The sequence below is a fragment of the Thamnophis sirtalis genome, unplaced genomic scaffold (assembly GCF_051295495.1).
Source record: "Thamnophis sirtalis isolate CommonGarterSnake01/CBP01778 unplaced genomic scaffold, rThaSir2_p1.2 scaffold_1, whole genome shotgun sequence".
Taxonomy (NCBI): domain Eukaryota; kingdom Metazoa; phylum Chordata; class Lepidosauria; order Squamata; family Natricidae; genus Thamnophis; species Thamnophis sirtalis.
In genome coordinates, this window is record NW_028261381.1 from 167,577,607 (window position 1) to 167,593,569 (window position 15,963).

Here is a 15,963-nt window from a genome sequence, read left to right on the forward strand (position 1 = left end):
GACTCTGCGTTTTTAAAACTGGTTCCCCCCCCCTTAAATTTCCTGACAGAACAATGGAATCAGTGGAACGACTTGCCTCCAGAAGTTGTGAATGCTCCAACACTGGAAGCTTTTAAGAAGAGACTGGACAACCACTTGTCTGAAATGGGATAGGGTCTCCCGTTTGAGCAGGGGGTTGGACTACAAGACCTCCAAGGTGCTGTAGGAAGTTATCACCCTGCCCTCTCCCAGAAAAAATGAAATATCCTAGGAGATATTGAAAAGGCAGAACATTTCTCTGGATGTGAAAAGAAAGAAACATGTTTTAAAAGACAGAATAGCTGCCTGTAGCTTCCTGCCCATCCCCACTTTGTCAATGGGCCATTAAGAAGGCCAAGCTAGTCCACTTTACATAATAAAGACTTCTCCACTTCAGCTACAGGAAAGCATGTTAATATTGGCCCCAACTGACCACATGGCATCTGAGAACTCAACCAAAACCTGGATTCAAAACACAGCCTAGAGAGTTGCCCCTGCATGGCCCCATGGGAGTCTGACAACCAATCAGAATACATTTCTTACACAGGAACAGGAAACAGAGAGGTGGGACTGAACAGGTTATAGAAAGCCTAGCAAGCCCCTCCCTCAGCCCTTCTCTTCTTCTCCACCAACATTGAAGCATGTGGTCACCTTTTCTGTTCAGGAGCTCAAGCCATGTGGTCCTGTCCACCATTAAACCATCTTTCCAAGCAGCCTCCATGTCTCCAGTGTCTTTTTCCCCACTTGGAGCTGAACGCAGAAGGACATTTCTTTCATCAGTCCCTAAATTGTATAATGGGATATTGCGTCCAGTTTTGGTTGCCAAATGATGCTGAGACTCTAGAATGAGGGCAGAAAAGAACAACAGAGATGATTTAGGAGACTGGAGGCTAAAACATACAAAGCCCAGTTGCAGGAATTGGGGATGTCTTGTTTAATGAAAAGGAGGCCTAGGGGTGGCATGGTAGGAGTCTTCCAATATTTGAGGTCAACCCTGTCTCTAAAGTGCTGGGAGGCAGGACAAGAAGCAATGGATGAAAACTAAATCACGGAGAGAACCAATCTGGAACTAAGGAGACATTTCCTAACAGTGAGGACAATAAACCAGTGAAAGGGCTTGCCTTCAAACGTTGTGAATGCCCCAACACTGGAAGTCTTTAAGAAGATGTTGGATAGCCATTTGTCTGGAACGGTATAGGGTCTCCTGCTTGAGTAGGGGGTTAGACTAGAAGACCTCCAAGGTCCCTTCCAACTCGGTTAATCTGTTATTAAAAGCGGCCTTGCTGTTTATTTTCGTGCCATGTTTTATAAATAGAGCCAAGGTGGCGCAGTGGGTAGAGTGCAGTACTGCAGGCCACTTCAGCTGACTGCTAGTTCAGCAGTTCAGCGATTCAAATCTCACCGGCTCAGGGTTGACTCAGCCTTCCATCCTTCCGAGGTGGGTAAAATGAGGACCCAGATTGTGGGGGCGATATGCTGACTCTGTAAACCGCTTAGAGAGGGCTGAAAGCCCTATGAAGCGGTATATAAGTCTAACTGCTATTGCTATAACTGCTATAAAGAAACTCACTTGCCCTATTTCTTTTAATGCTTTGCCAACCTTATCTATATCAGAAAATCAAATATCATTCCGCTTTAAGAATTGCGCCTGCCTTCTGTCTGTTCCCCCAGCCACGCAATTACTAGGCTATTCTTGGGTACTTAAATATGGTTTATGGTTTTTGACTTGATGGGTGGAACGGTGTGTCTGTCTCCATTGCTTAGTTACTAGAGGTGTTCAAATACGGCAGGCGCACAAAGAGGTTGAAAATAAACAAAACACAAGACCAACCCTTGAGATCTAGGACTGCAGAAATCCACGGCTCATGTTAGATCCCCGTGGATCAGTCTACTGGCATACAGTTTGGGTGGAAATTTTTTTTACCTCCCCAGTAAGTAATCTCTACATTTTGATTAGGTGACTGTTAGATCGGGTAAAGGAGGCGCACAAAGGCTTCAGTAACAACAGCTCTTTATTGCAAATCAACTGCTGAAGAAGGGTCGGACAGCATCCCCTTTTAAAGGGATCTGTCAGACCACTTGACCAATGGGAATCGTCCTCTTTTCCCGCCGGAACAGAGGACCTTGGTGGAAACCTCTATCTGTGTGTAGGTGTGAGGGGGGGGGGGATATCTAACACTGACATTCGTATCCCTTCATCTTTTAGATCTGAATCTCCTTGCTGCTTGCTTCTCCTTCTTTCCACTCAGCATGTTTTATTTTAAAATCTGGAGTTTTTAATGATGACCGCATGGAATTACATCGCTCAACGGCTTCGCTTCTTTCCAGCGGCTTTGTGACAGGTGAGGAGTGAAAATTAGGGCTGGGATCCAAAGCTGACAGGTGAATGGTTTGATCCCAACCAGTGGTGGGTTTCAAAATTTTTTGGAACCTACTCTGTGGGTGTGGCCTCCTTTCTGGGAGTGGCTTGCCCGCCATGTGTTTTCTTTCTTTCTTTCTTTCTTTCTTTCTTTCTTTCTTTCTTTCTTTCTTTCTTTCTCTCTCTCCTCTCTCTCTCTCTTTCCTTCCTTTTGTCTCTCTGTCCCTTTTTCTTTTTTCTTTCATCTCTCTCTCACTCTTTTTCTTTCTTTTTTCTTTCTTTTTTCTTTCTTTTTTCTTTCTTTTTTCTTTCTTTTTTCTTTCTTTCTTTTTTCTTTCTTTCTTTCTTTCTTTCTTTCTTTCTCTCTCTCTCTCTCTCTGTCACTCTGTGTGTGTGTGTGTGTGTGTGTGTGTGTGTGTGTGTGTGTGTGTGTAGCAGCGGTGGGTTTCAAAAATTTTTGGAACCTCTTCTGTAGGTGGTGGCCTGCTTTCCAGGTCTACTGGTGGAACCTCTTCTAACCGGTTCGGTAGATTTGACGAACCGGTTCTACCGAATAGGTGCGAACTGGTAGGAACCCACCTCTAATCCCAACCAATGGGACAGGGTTGTTAAAAGGAGATAGCAGTTAAAAGCTTTCACATCCTAAAATTCATCCTCTGAGAAATTGTCCATGAACTCTTTCTTGTCGAACTTTGCCTTCCAACTTTGGACATGAGGTTATACAGTATATCACAGAAGTACTCACTTTTTTTTTGCCAGCTGTTTAGACATTGATGGCTGTGTGTTGTGTTATTTTGAGGGGACAGCACATTTACACTGTTATACAAGCTGTATGCTCACTACTTTACATTGTAGCCAAGTGTCATTTCTTCAGTGTTGTCACATGAAAAGATATACTTAAATATTTACAAACTGTGAAGGGGTGTGCTCACTTCTGTGATATAAGAGCCAAGGTGGCGCAGTGGTTAAATCTTTATTACTCAGGGGTGATTGGACACACAAGGAATTTGTCTTTGGTGCAAATGCTCTCAGGGTACATAATTGAATTGAATTGAATTGAATTTATTATATTTCTATGCCGCCCTATTCCCAGAAGGGACTCAGGGCGCCTCACAACCCAAATCAGGGGGCGGAGGAGGGATACAAATGGAAAAAAAGACATGGACAAAACAATACCACAATTTAAAAACACTCAACAGCCACACCATTCGAGCGGGGACAAGAACTCATCAGCCCCAGGCCTGTCGGAACAGCCAGGTTTTAAGGGCTTTGCAGAAAGCCTGGAGGGTGGGGAGGGTCCGAATCTCCACGGGGAGCTCATTCCAGAGGGCCGGAGCAGCCACAGAGAAGGCCCTCCTACGGGTGGTTGCCAGTTGGCATTGTCCAGTGGATGGAATTCGGAGGAGGCCTACTCTGTGGGATCTAATAGGTCTGTTGGAGGTAATTGGCAGCAGGCGGTCTCTCAAGTAACAAAATACATTCATCAAGAATCATAAGGTAGAACACTTAATGACAGTCACAGGGTACAAATAAGCAATCAGGAAACAATATCAATATAAATCGTAAGGATACAAGCAACAAAGTTACAGTCCTGCAGTCATAAGTGGGAGGAGATGGGTGATAGGAACGATGAGAAGACTAATAATAGTAATGCAGCCTTAGTGAATAGTTTGACAGGGTTGTGCTCTTGTGCTCATTTTTGCTTGACTAATTCCGATAAATAAAAGTAAATAAACAAATGACAGGGATAGTTAAAGATGCCAATGAATAGAATAGAATAGAATTTTATTATTTAGAATAGAATAGAATAGAATAGAATAGAATTTTATTATTTAGAATAGAATAGAATAGAATAGAATAGAATTTTATTTAGAATAGAATAGAATAGAATTTTATTATTTAGAATAGAATAGAATAGAATAGAATTTTATTATTTAGAATAGAATAGAATAGAATAGAATAGAATTTTATTATTTAGAATAGAATAGAATAGAATTTTATTATTTAGAATAGAATAGAATAGAATAGAATTTTATTATTTAGAATAGAATAGAATAGAATAGAATTTTATTATTTAGAATAGAATAGAATAGAATAGAATTTTATTATTTAGAATAGAATAGAATAGAATTTTATTATTTAGAATAGAATAGAATAGAATAGAATAGAATTTTATTATTTAGAATAGAATAGAATAGAATAGAATTCTATTATTTAGAATAGAATAGAATAGAATAGAATAGAATAGAATAGAATAGAATAGAATGTTATTATTTGTATGCCGCCCTTCTCCGGGAGGACTCAGGGCAGCAAACAATTCAAGGGGGAAAGGGGGAACATAAAAAAACAAAATACAAATAATAAAATTAGACAACAGTCGCACAACCATACATGTCGAGAGGGGAGGGAACTCATCAACCCCAGGCCTGCCGGCAAAGCCAGGTTTTGACGGCTTTCCGGAAGGCCTGGAGAGAGGTGAGGGTCCGAATCCCTGCGGGGAGTTCATTCCAGAGGGCCGGAGCTGCCACAGAGAAGTCCCACCCCCGGGTAATAGCCAGATGGCATTGGCTGGTAGATGGCACCCGGAGGAGGCCAACCCTGTGAGATCTAATGGGTCTGTGGGAGGTAATTGGCAGCAGGCAATGGAGGGGAATGTTTTCTCTCTGGTTTTGCTGAAGCGCAATTCCCTCATTCTCTGTGGCTAAAGCTACATTCTCCAGTTTTTATGTGTGCAGAAATACCTCCAGCCCATGTCAAACTTTAGTATTCACCGTTCCCACTTCTCAGCTGCCTGGAGAGAGTCTGGATTAGAAGACCTCCAAGTCGCTTCCAACTCTTTTGTTCCAAAGGTGTTTTTTTTCAAGAGACATTTGGACTTTCTGGTTTTTCTTTGAAGACGTTTCGCTTGTTATCCAAGAAGCTTCTTCAGCTTCTTGTTGTAACCGCAGCGAGGATTATATTCACACAATACTGGGAAAAAAATGAAGGAACGCCGCGAGAAGAATAGATAATTAAGAAGACACTAGAGGAGACTGTGCAGAAATGGATAGATGGACACGGAAAATTAAGCAGGAGGAAGACACAGAAGGCTATCCAGCATGGAATCTATTCTACCAGTGGTTGGGAAAAAGGGGTGGAGATTAAGAATATAATCAGAATGGTTAAGCAAATTAAATACTCAGACAACACAATGTTCATTAAGCACTAAGAAATGAAATTAATAAAAAATTAATACAATTTTTTGTGGGGGGGACCAGAAAGTCCATCTGCCTCTTGAAAAAGCACCTTTGGGATAACTGTGACCTGGATGACTGAGTGTCAGGCCTGCCGCCATCTTTTCTTTTGGATCTTTGGCCTGCCACACTTTCTATTATTCTACTATGCATTTTCTATTGTGGGAAAATGAGAGGGGAGGTTGTAGGAGTGAGATGCGATGTAGCCATAACAACATTCTTTCTAGAAAGCCAAGGTCATCCTTTGTCTCTGCACTTCTGCACCTGACCAGAACTGGATGGGTGGACGGTGCCAGCATGGCAGTGGGAGATTGGATCATATGATGGACTTGTGGGTGTGGGGGCAAGATCATTTAACCTGGGTGGGGAAAACTGGGAAGCTTTCAGATTCAGGTTTTCCCGGAAGTGCCAACATGGCTCTCTTAATCAATTGGAACTTTGAGCAATACTTTGCCTTGGACTCTGATTTAATTTTGGATGCTATTTGGAACCCTGACACTGAGAATCTCCATAGACTTCCAATTCTGTCGTTCTCTACACCCACCGCAGGCAAAAAAGCTTCCTCGGGAAAGATGAAAGCGGCTGCTGTGGGACTTTCAGACCGGGATTGCCGGGATCAGCTGAAGCTGCCACGCATTGTTTGGACCAATCTTGTCTTCCAGGTCCCCCAGCATAAGATCTCATCCGAAGGTATGTGGGTGTGGGTGAGGGGTGGGATTGAAAAATGTTAGCAACCGGTTCTCTGTCTGGTTGCTGGGTGGGCGTGGCCATGATGGGTGTGGCCTACTTGACCTCCTGGACCATGGCGGCAGAGGGGAGCGTTTTCAGCCTCCTAAGGCTCCGGAGGCTTTCCTTGAGCCTCGGGGGGGGGGGGCAAAAACGGCCTCCCCAGGCTCCAGAGGCAAAAATGGGCTCGTTTCCTGCCTTCCACAACTTCCGGGAGGCCCATTTTTTTCCCCTCCCCAGGTTCTGCATGGGCCCTGCACTTACTGGCATGATGAACGGGCCGCAGGGAGACTCCTGGGAGGGAGGGCAGGGCAGGGCCAGCCAGTCCTTACAATTACTGGTTCGGCGAACAGATGTCAAATTAACCAAACTGGTCCAAACTGAATCCCACCCCTGGTGTGAGTGTGCAGTTTCTACCTTGACTGAACTGTCCAAATGTCGTGTCTGCCTTGCAGTTTCAAGAAACTAGATACGAACCTCCAATGTTGAAAGTACAGCTAATCTTCCCACTTATGCCCATTCATTTAGTGACCATTCGAAGTGACAATGGCACTGAACATAGTGGCTTATGCCTGTTTTTCATTCTTTTTTTAATAATGTTTTTATTCTTAATTTAAAACAAACACAACATCCTTATTTACATGCTGTAGAAAGTGTATCAGTTGGTTACAAAAAGACTTTTGCGCATCTTTTCCACAGTCAACAAATATAATTCATACTAACTCAAGTATTTTAACTCAAATATTTATACATGTTACCATCATCATATCTCCATTTTCATTTGACTATAATTGTTTAAACATCCTTCATCATAAAATATACCAAAATTTAATACATAACCACATACTGGCCTTCCAATTACTATTTCTAAAATCCTCCTCTAATACTAAATTCTTATGTCCTATTCTAGCTAAACATCCATAATATTTAATAACAAAATTTTCTAATCCTCCTTTCCAAATTACTGTTTAGAATTTACATCCAGTTTCCTTATGTTATACCCATATCTATATATACGTTGTTATTCTTGTCCCTCCTTTATTTAACTATAGCCTGTATCATAACATTTCCCCCCTAATAATCAAAACTTTAACTGTATCTAACTTGGTTCTTTTTTTAAATTAACCTTTATATATAATCCAAAGGGATTTCAAATCTTCCTTACATGGGTACCATTCAATATTCATATCCAATTATACTCACCATAACACTACACATTGTACACATTAGTAACATTATCAATTATTTATTTAAACTATATCTATTGTCAATAAATTTCACTAAGTTTAACTAGTTTTAAATTATATTCCTCATCTATCAACCTGTATCTTTCCAATAGCAAAACAGTCTCATATCTTCTGCCATTTGTGGTGCCAGTCCTCTAATCATCTCCTTGATCAACTTTGTATGGACTCCTCTTAGCAACTCCTTGCTTATAACATCTCTCATGTAATCTTGATGCCCTTCTTCTGTTTCCTTAGTCAGCAATGCTATTGCTAATAAAATTTCTCTCTTTAAATCCATAGATTCTTTCATTTTTCCCCTCTGTATCTTGCCATTTGGGATAGATTTCTCCTCCATTTAATTCCTTTTACAGTATTCCACTCTTTCCATTTTCAGAGACAAACCAATCGCCATAAATATCAGCAAATTTATCTCTTTGTATTCATTTTCCACTTCGATTTTTTGGGTTTTAACCACCACGTTTTCCATTTGATAAACATCAACTTCTTCATCATATTTTGCTGTTAGATGCTCTAAGTCTCCCAGCTTCTTCTCTAACCTCTCATATATATTTGATAGTTTCTGTATTTCTGAAAATATCTTTTGCAATCTTAAGGTTTGTTTCTGCTGTTGAAAATGTGCCATTATCTCCAGCTAACAAACATATCTGCTCTAGCTTGGAAGGTTAATAAAATTAAGCATAGATTCACAAAAACGTTTTGTTTTCACTTTTCTCTGGTTAAAGATATACTTCAAAGGGACATCTGTATGCTTCCCTTCTTATCACTCTCGATAACCAAGCAGTGAGACCTTGTAGTGCCAGCGAAAACAATCAGTGAAGAGAAAAAAAAAAGTTTTCCATTTCCAATACACAAACCTTCCAGCCTCCGAGTAGCAATATTATTGTTACAGGAATGTATTGAGACATATTGGGCAGTTTTCAGCATCTTCATCAGTAGAAGAATTAATTTCTCCATTAAGTTCAGGCTTCTTTTTAATAGAATATTCTGGTTGCTCAGAAGTCATTTCCATGTCATCTTCTGCCTCCTCCTCTTCAGTATCTTCTAGATCTTCATCTTCACTTTCTTCATTCTCTTCATCTCCATCTTCATCAGTATCGCCTTCATCCTCACTTCCTGTGTCATCAGAGTCTCCGCTATTTCCATCACTGCTTTCTGCATCCCTAAAGAGCAGTGCATTTGTTCTTTTAACTGTTACAAATTTCCTTATTTCTTTTTATATCTTTTTTGTATTTCAAATTAGAAAAAAGAGTCCAATTTTTAAATGGATTAGGAGAACACCCACAGTAATGAAAGAGGAAAATGTTAGTCCATAGGTTACAGAGAATAATAAAAGAAAAAAATGGAAAAAGAAAACTTAATCTATTCATTTTAAAAAGCTTGCATAAATTCCATCCATGAAGATAGCATTTAAAAAGTAAGATAACCACTGTCCAAAACTTTTCCAAATTTAATTCCGCCGCTTGATTCTTCTGTTCTCCAATTTAAAGTTTTTTGTAGGCAGTCTCTTTTTAAAACAGTAAAAGTTCCTCACCAGCTGGAAACACTTTCTCTTTCTGTATCCTTCCGTTTTGGAGCCGCCCCGACTTCGTCAGCCTTGGCTGGATTTTTTGTTGCCGGCTTGAAGAACTTCTCTTGCATCGATCAGGGACTTTGCAATGTCCCTGTGGTCAGCAAGACGTATTCTTCCTGTTCACCATCTCTTCAGGATGGTTTAGGTCCGATTGAACCACCCAGGGGCAAAAGTATCGGCTGCGGTCTCGGAGCATCGAGACCGCACATCCGTATTGTCACGTTGTTGTCTCATCCTCGATTGTTTTTCATTCTTAACAACTGTGGCAGCATCCCCATGGTCACTTGATCAAAATTCAGATGCTTGGCAACAGACTCATATGTATGACAATTGCACTGTCCCGGGGTCAGGTGATTCCCCTTTTGTGACCGTCTGATAAACAATGCCAAATTCACTTAACAATCGTGTGTTACTAATGTAACAATTGCAATGATTCACTTAACAACTGCAGCAAGAAAGGTAGTAAAATGCGGCAAAACTCAACAAATGTCTCATTTAGCCACAGAAATCTTGGGCTCAATTGTGGTCGTAAGTCGAGAACTACCTGTATTAGAAAATTAGGTATTGATTGATATTTTGGCAGTTTGGTTCATTCTGAGGTGTCTATACAGATGAAAAAGACACAGGATGTGTATCACTTTTCCTAATTTCACCTCTGGCCAGATGTGTTGGACTTTAATTTGTATATTCCTTAGCAAGGAACCAGTGTGATATAGATGGCGATGTCTAGACCAATGGTGGGCTGATAATATAGGTAGTCCTCAACTTACAACAGTTCATTTAGTGACTGTTCAAATTTACGACACTGAAAAAACTGACTTATGACTGTTTTTCACACTTTTGTTGCAGTATCTCCATGATGATGTGATCAAAATTCAGATGCTTGGCAACAGACTCATATTTATGACAATTGCACTGTCCCGGGGTCATGTGATTTTCTCTTTTGCGACCTTCTGACAAGCAAAGTCAATGGGGAAGCTAGATAGCAATAGCAATAGCAGTTAGACTTATATATCACTTCATAGGGCTTTCAGCCCTCTCTAAGCGGTTTACAGAGTCAGCATATTGCCCCCACAATCTGGGTCCTCATTTTACACCTTGGAAGGATGGAAGGCTGAGTCAACCCTGAGCCGGTGAGATTTGAACTGCTGAACTGCAGATAGCAGTCAGCTGAAGTGGCCTGCAGTACTGCACTCTACCCACTGCGCCACCTCAGCTCAGCTCAGATTCATGTAACAACTCTGTTAACAACTTAACAACTGCATCGATTCATTTAACTTTGGCGCAAAAAGTCGTAATATGGGCCAAAACAAACGTCTCATTTAGTGAACAGAAATTTTGGACTCAATTATGGACATAAATCAAGGAGTACTTGTATAGTAGTAATTCTTTGGCGATCGGCCATGGATGATGACAGGTGAACGCCTAAACATCTGGAAGGGTCCATCTTATGAAAGTTTGAGATGCCGATAGATAAATACGGTAGTGGGATCTTATCCGTTAAACAACCAGTTCGGGGATCGCGTGCTTCGTTTCAATTTTGAGAAAACTTGCCTTCCGCATTACTGCTGGGGAGGAAAACAGCTGAGATGTGGAAATCCACTCTGTTGCGCAACTCAGCTGAGAAGATATAGGTCAGTAAAGGTCAGGGGCGGACGGGCCGGTTCCACCACAAAACCGCGTTCGACTAAAGCGCGCTCGACGAAACCGCGTAGCTGACATCATCACAGGGTGACAACAGCACGGAGACAGAAGCACGCTGTAAACGCTAAACCTAAAATTAACCCCTAAACCTAAACCTAACCCCCCTAAACCTAACCCTAAACCTAACCCTAAACCTAACTCTAAACCTAACCCTAAACCTAACCCTAAACCTAACCCTAAACCTAACCCTTAACCTAACCCTTAACCTAATCCTAATCCTAACCCTTAACCTAATCCTAAACCTAACCCTAACCCTTAACCTAACCCTAAACCTAACCCTAAAGCTAACCCTAAACCTAACCCTTACCTTAACTTGAATCGGCTTGCTTTTAAAGTGCTATTTAAAGCGCCCTTCTTTCTCCGCGCTCGCTGTTGTCGCCCTGTTGATGACATCAGCGATGCGATTTAATCGGGCATGATTTAGTCGAGCGCGGTTTTGTCGTGCCACGGGACGGGCCCCTTGATCATGGGAGTGAACCGGTTCACTCCAGTGGTGAAATTCAATTTTTTTTCTACCGGTTCTGTGGGTGTGGCTTGGTGGACGTGCCAGGGGAAAGGATACTGCAAAATCCTCGTTCCCACCCCACTCTGTGGCCAGCCCAGAGGTGGTATTTGCCGGTTTTCCCAACTACTCGAAATTTCCGCTACCGGTTCTCCAGAACCTGTCGGAACCTGCTGGATTTCACCCCGGGTCACTCCCAGGGGTGATTGTCAGAGCTACCAGTTTGTCTGAACCAGTCTGAACCGGCTGAATCCCACCCTTGGATAAATAATCCTCCCCTCTCTCTTTCTCTCTCCCTCCCTGCCTCCCACCCTTTCTCTCCCCCTCTCTCTTTTAATTTCAGGGACAACTAGAAAAACCAGAAGGCAAGACAGAAATTTGACAGTGGCCTCCAAACAAAGTTTCAGGAGTGAAGATGGAATCATAAACAAAAAGAACAGAGAAGGAATATTGCCACGCTTCTGGACAGGTTGCAGTCAAGAAGACGCATCACAGGATGGTCACATGTCTCTACTACATGGATCTCAAGATAGGAATCCACCACTTTTGCCCGTCCCAAAGGTCCCCTTGGTCACCTCTGAAAAGCAGCCCCCCCGAAAGATCTTAATTGATCTTCGACCCCTCCTGGAGAATGTCATGGATCCACTGGACTCTTGGGAAAAGAAACCAATGGAGAAGCAGCAGCTGCAGGAGAGGTGTCCTCCTCCCACCTCTGGTGACTCCAGACATGAGGGTCTCCTGGGTGGAGGAGGAGGAGGTGGAGATCAGGCTACCGAACGGCCTGCCGATTTTCACAAGGATCGTGAGATTCCCAGAGTTCATCTCTTCTTGCCTCCTGTTGGAGCCTCCAAGCTTTACAGGAAGACGATTAAGGTCTCCAAAAGAAGCATTTGGGTACCTCCAGGAGAATCAACCCAGCTTCGGAAAATCACCTTGCCTGCCATCCAACCACAGTTCCAAATGCCACATCTCTTCTCCAAGACTAACCTCCAGAACGATGCTCCACTCCAGGAAAAGAGACCAGCAGAATCAGAAAGAAGACCAGAAGGAGCTTCTTGGGGGCCGGTAGACATCTTTGTACTTGAGGGGGAGGGGGGGGCAGGCCGAAGTGGCTGGAGGTGGGGATTCCTTGCCTGTCTTGGGGGACGTGGGCACTGCAATCCATTTAGTAGAAAGTGTTGGGAGAAATGTCCTTCTGGGTTCAGTTCCAAGTGGGGAGAAAGACACTGGAAACAATGGTGGCTGTTTGGAAAGATGGTTTTAATGGTGGACAGGATCACCTGGCTTGAGGTCCTGGGCCAAAAGGTACAAGGGTGAGAGACGGGGGTGGGTTCTGGCTGCTGCTACTGCCGGTTCGCTCAGGGACATGCTGTGCGCGGATGTGCATTACTAAAAAAAACGATTCTGCTCATGCGTAGAAGCCAAAAACAAGTCGGGGGTGCCTACAGTGCCACCGAGAGAACCGGTTTGGGGTTCGTGGCAGGCCAAGTTACTACGTTTTTGGCCGAACCGGTCTGAACTGGTGGGAACCCACCTCTGGTAAGAGAAATAGATTTGTCAGACTCCCATGGGGCCATGCAGGGGCAACTCTTTGGCCCATGATGGCGAACCTATGGCAGGGGTGCCACCTGTGGCACACGGAGCCATTTGTTAGGGCACGCGAGGTGTTGCCTTGTCAGCTGACTTCAGCCTTCTTTTTCAGCTGTTTTTCGTCCTCCGGAGGCTTCCCTTCACCCTTCCAGTTCGCCCATAGGGCCGTTTTTTCACCCTCTGGAGGCTTCAGGGAAGCTTCCTGAAGCCTCCAGAGGGCCTCTGGGAGGGGGGGAGGCTGTTTTTGCGCTCCCCAGGCTCCTAGAAAGCCTCTGTAGCCTGGAGAGGGTGAAAAACAGGTCCATCACGTGCCAAAAGCGGGGTGGGAGGGGAAGTCGTGTGCGCATGCGCATGGGCCCCCCTCGTGCATGCATGCTCGTGGGGGCTTGTGCACATAGTATTATGGGTGTGGGCACACCTGCGCACGACCCCCCCTGTGCTCCCTCCACCTTTTGGCATGCAATCCAAAAAGGGTTAGCCATCACTGGTCTAGGGGGTCCTGCTTGAGCAGGGAGTTGGACTAGAAGACCACCGAGGTCTCTTCCAACTCCATTCCAAATTCTATTATTCTCTGTACAGGAGGTAGAACATCTGTGCTATGTTCTGCTACCTGTATTAAATAGTCAGTGAAGAAGGATTAAAAACAGAGAAGTCCACTTGATTTGCTAGGCAAATCCTGCAGCCAACTTTCTGCTTTCCGTTTTCCCCAGCCCACCGCTTCCTCACCGGATTTTCAACTTCCCACCCAACTGCTTTTGCAAAAGCTGCAGGAAACTACAACTAGTCACGACCATCTGCTGATTGCAAAGGTCCTGCGTTCCTTGCGGGAAGAGCTGCTGGGGAGCAAATCAGATCAGAGGTAAGAATCAGCCCCTGCCCCCTCCTCCTCCTCCTCCTCCTCCTCCTCCTCCTCCTCCTCCTCCTCCTCCTCCTCCTCCTCCTCATCCTCCTCCAATACCTTTCTGGCACTTTTCTGTGTAGTAATTGCATCTGTTTCAGAGGTGGTATTCAGCCGGTTCTGACCAGTTCTAACGAACTGGTAGCGGAAATTTTGAGTAGTTCGGAGAACCGGCAAATACCACCTCTGGCTGGCCCCGCCCCCATCTATTCTCTGCCTCCCGAGTCCCAGCTGATCGGAGTCCCAGAGGGTCTTCTTTTGTTGCTCTGCACAGAACGGAGTTGGAAATCAGATTAGTGTGGTGGGGAGGGAAGGAATGAGGGTTTTACAATATCCTTCCCCCAGGAGTGAGGAGGGAATGGGGATTTTGCAGTATTGTTCCCCAGCCACGCCCACCATGCCATGCCCAAGCCACTCCCAGTAGTAAAACCAGTAGTAGTAAAAAAATTTGAATCCCACCACTGATCTGTTTGTCTGAAGCAGTTATTCCAGCAGCCTCCTCCAGCCCCATCTTCCGCTGATTATCCTGGACCTGTTGTTCCATCATCCACTGGTTGGTTGTCCCTGGCACACAATGCCCACACAAGGTATGGTTCCCTAAGGAATGTCTATGGAGATTTTAAACCATCCAGGTCATGGTTGTCCCAACGATACTTTTCCCAAAAGCAATTGGACTTTCTTGACCTTTTTCTTCGAAAACATTTCGCTTCTCATCCAAGAAGCTTCTCCCGTGTTTTTTTTTAGGGAGAAGCAGGAGGACTTCCTGGAGCTTCCTCGGATTCAGTCCTGGAAACATGGCAAAAGAGACATGGGAGAGAAGGCCTTTGATGCCACTGATATGGAGACAGCCAAGAACAGGTTAATTAGATTGATCAGGAATCACAACAGCTTTCCTCAAGGTACAGGTGTGTTACAAGTGGCCCCAGGACCTTGAGCTGCTACCTTAGAAGAATCCAACAGGATTAACAGAAAAAACTCACGCCTGGATCCCCATAGAAACACATTCAAAGGCTGGAAATCCATCACCTGTACTCAGTTCCTGCTATCATCATCATTTAACGACCCCATAATCCATTGCGGGGTGGAATCTGGACGACTGAATGGAACTAGCTGTCAAATTTCCTAATGTTGCCTTAATTAATTCATAATTATCGAGTCAAGTTTTTAATTAAAAAAAACAGTGATTTATTTGGTGCTCCATTAGGCAATATCTGTTCGCAGTCAAGCCTGTGCTTTGATTGTCTTCTGAACTTTACCCCTGTTCCTTCCCTCCTTCCTTCCCAATCTGTGTCATAGATCACATTCCCCTGTAAGATGCACCCCTCCCAAGCCGGCTGCAGTAATCTGAGATCCGACTTCAGCCGACAGTATGCGTGTGTTGTCATATAACTCCTTGTGTAGGTGTGGCGGTCACCCATGGCCTAGTGCATAACAGGGCATGCACAGCCACGCTGAACCACACAGGAAAAAACAAACTCCTAAAAGACATAACATCCTGATAGTTCACTCTAGATGTGCCTTACCCAACGACGCCCAGGATTTGACCATATATAGACAGAACTTCCCTGAGCAGTTTGACAGGCTGTCTTAAATCACATGCTGATTGCTCCTCCTGCCTTTGTCCTGTCTCAATAAAAGGGGCTCCCAGACCCCAATCTGGGTCGCCTCATCCCGAGAAAGCTCGTGTCCGTGTCTTTTCTCAACATTGGCCTCATGGGCGAACCACGGGTACTTCACATGCGTGGAATGTACTCCCCCTCCTTTCTACTATGACAACGCGGGGAGTTGACACTAGCAGTGTTTAATGGCTGGATGCCCTTCCTGTCACCAATGAAGAACTTTGTTCAGCAGATATATTCTCATTGTGCCCAGAGAGAGAAATATCTAACATAGCAGTTTCTGCTATGACGAAGTATTAAAGTAATGTGGCTTTGGATGCCCTAATCTTGAAGAATCAAACATAAATTTCATAGAATGCTGTGTGGTGTGTGTGTGTTCCCAATGAGAGGTAGTTCTCGACTTATGACTACGATTGAGCACCAAATTTTGGTTGCTAATCAAGACAGTTGCCAAGTGAGTTTTGTCCCATTTTATGATGTTTCTTGCCACAGTTGTT

General features: G+C 43.8%; 1 protein-coding gene across 1 annotated transcript; it reads left to right on the forward strand.

Annotated features, from left to right (window-relative positions):
* The first annotated feature begins 5,997 nt into the window (after positions 1-5,997).
* Positions 5,998-15,526, forward strand: LOC106557257 (uncharacterized). The gene is made up of 4 exons (XM_087702466.1): positions 5,998-6,300; positions 11,703-12,424; positions 13,660-13,808; positions 14,592-15,526. Exons 1-4 carry the CDS (start codon positions 6,024-6,026, stop codon positions 14,779-14,781), a joined length of 1,338 nt encoding a protein of 445 aa, XP_087558592.1. The 5' UTR covers positions 5,998-6,023; the 3' UTR covers positions 14,782-15,526.
* Positions 15,527-15,963: the final 437 nt, after the last annotated feature.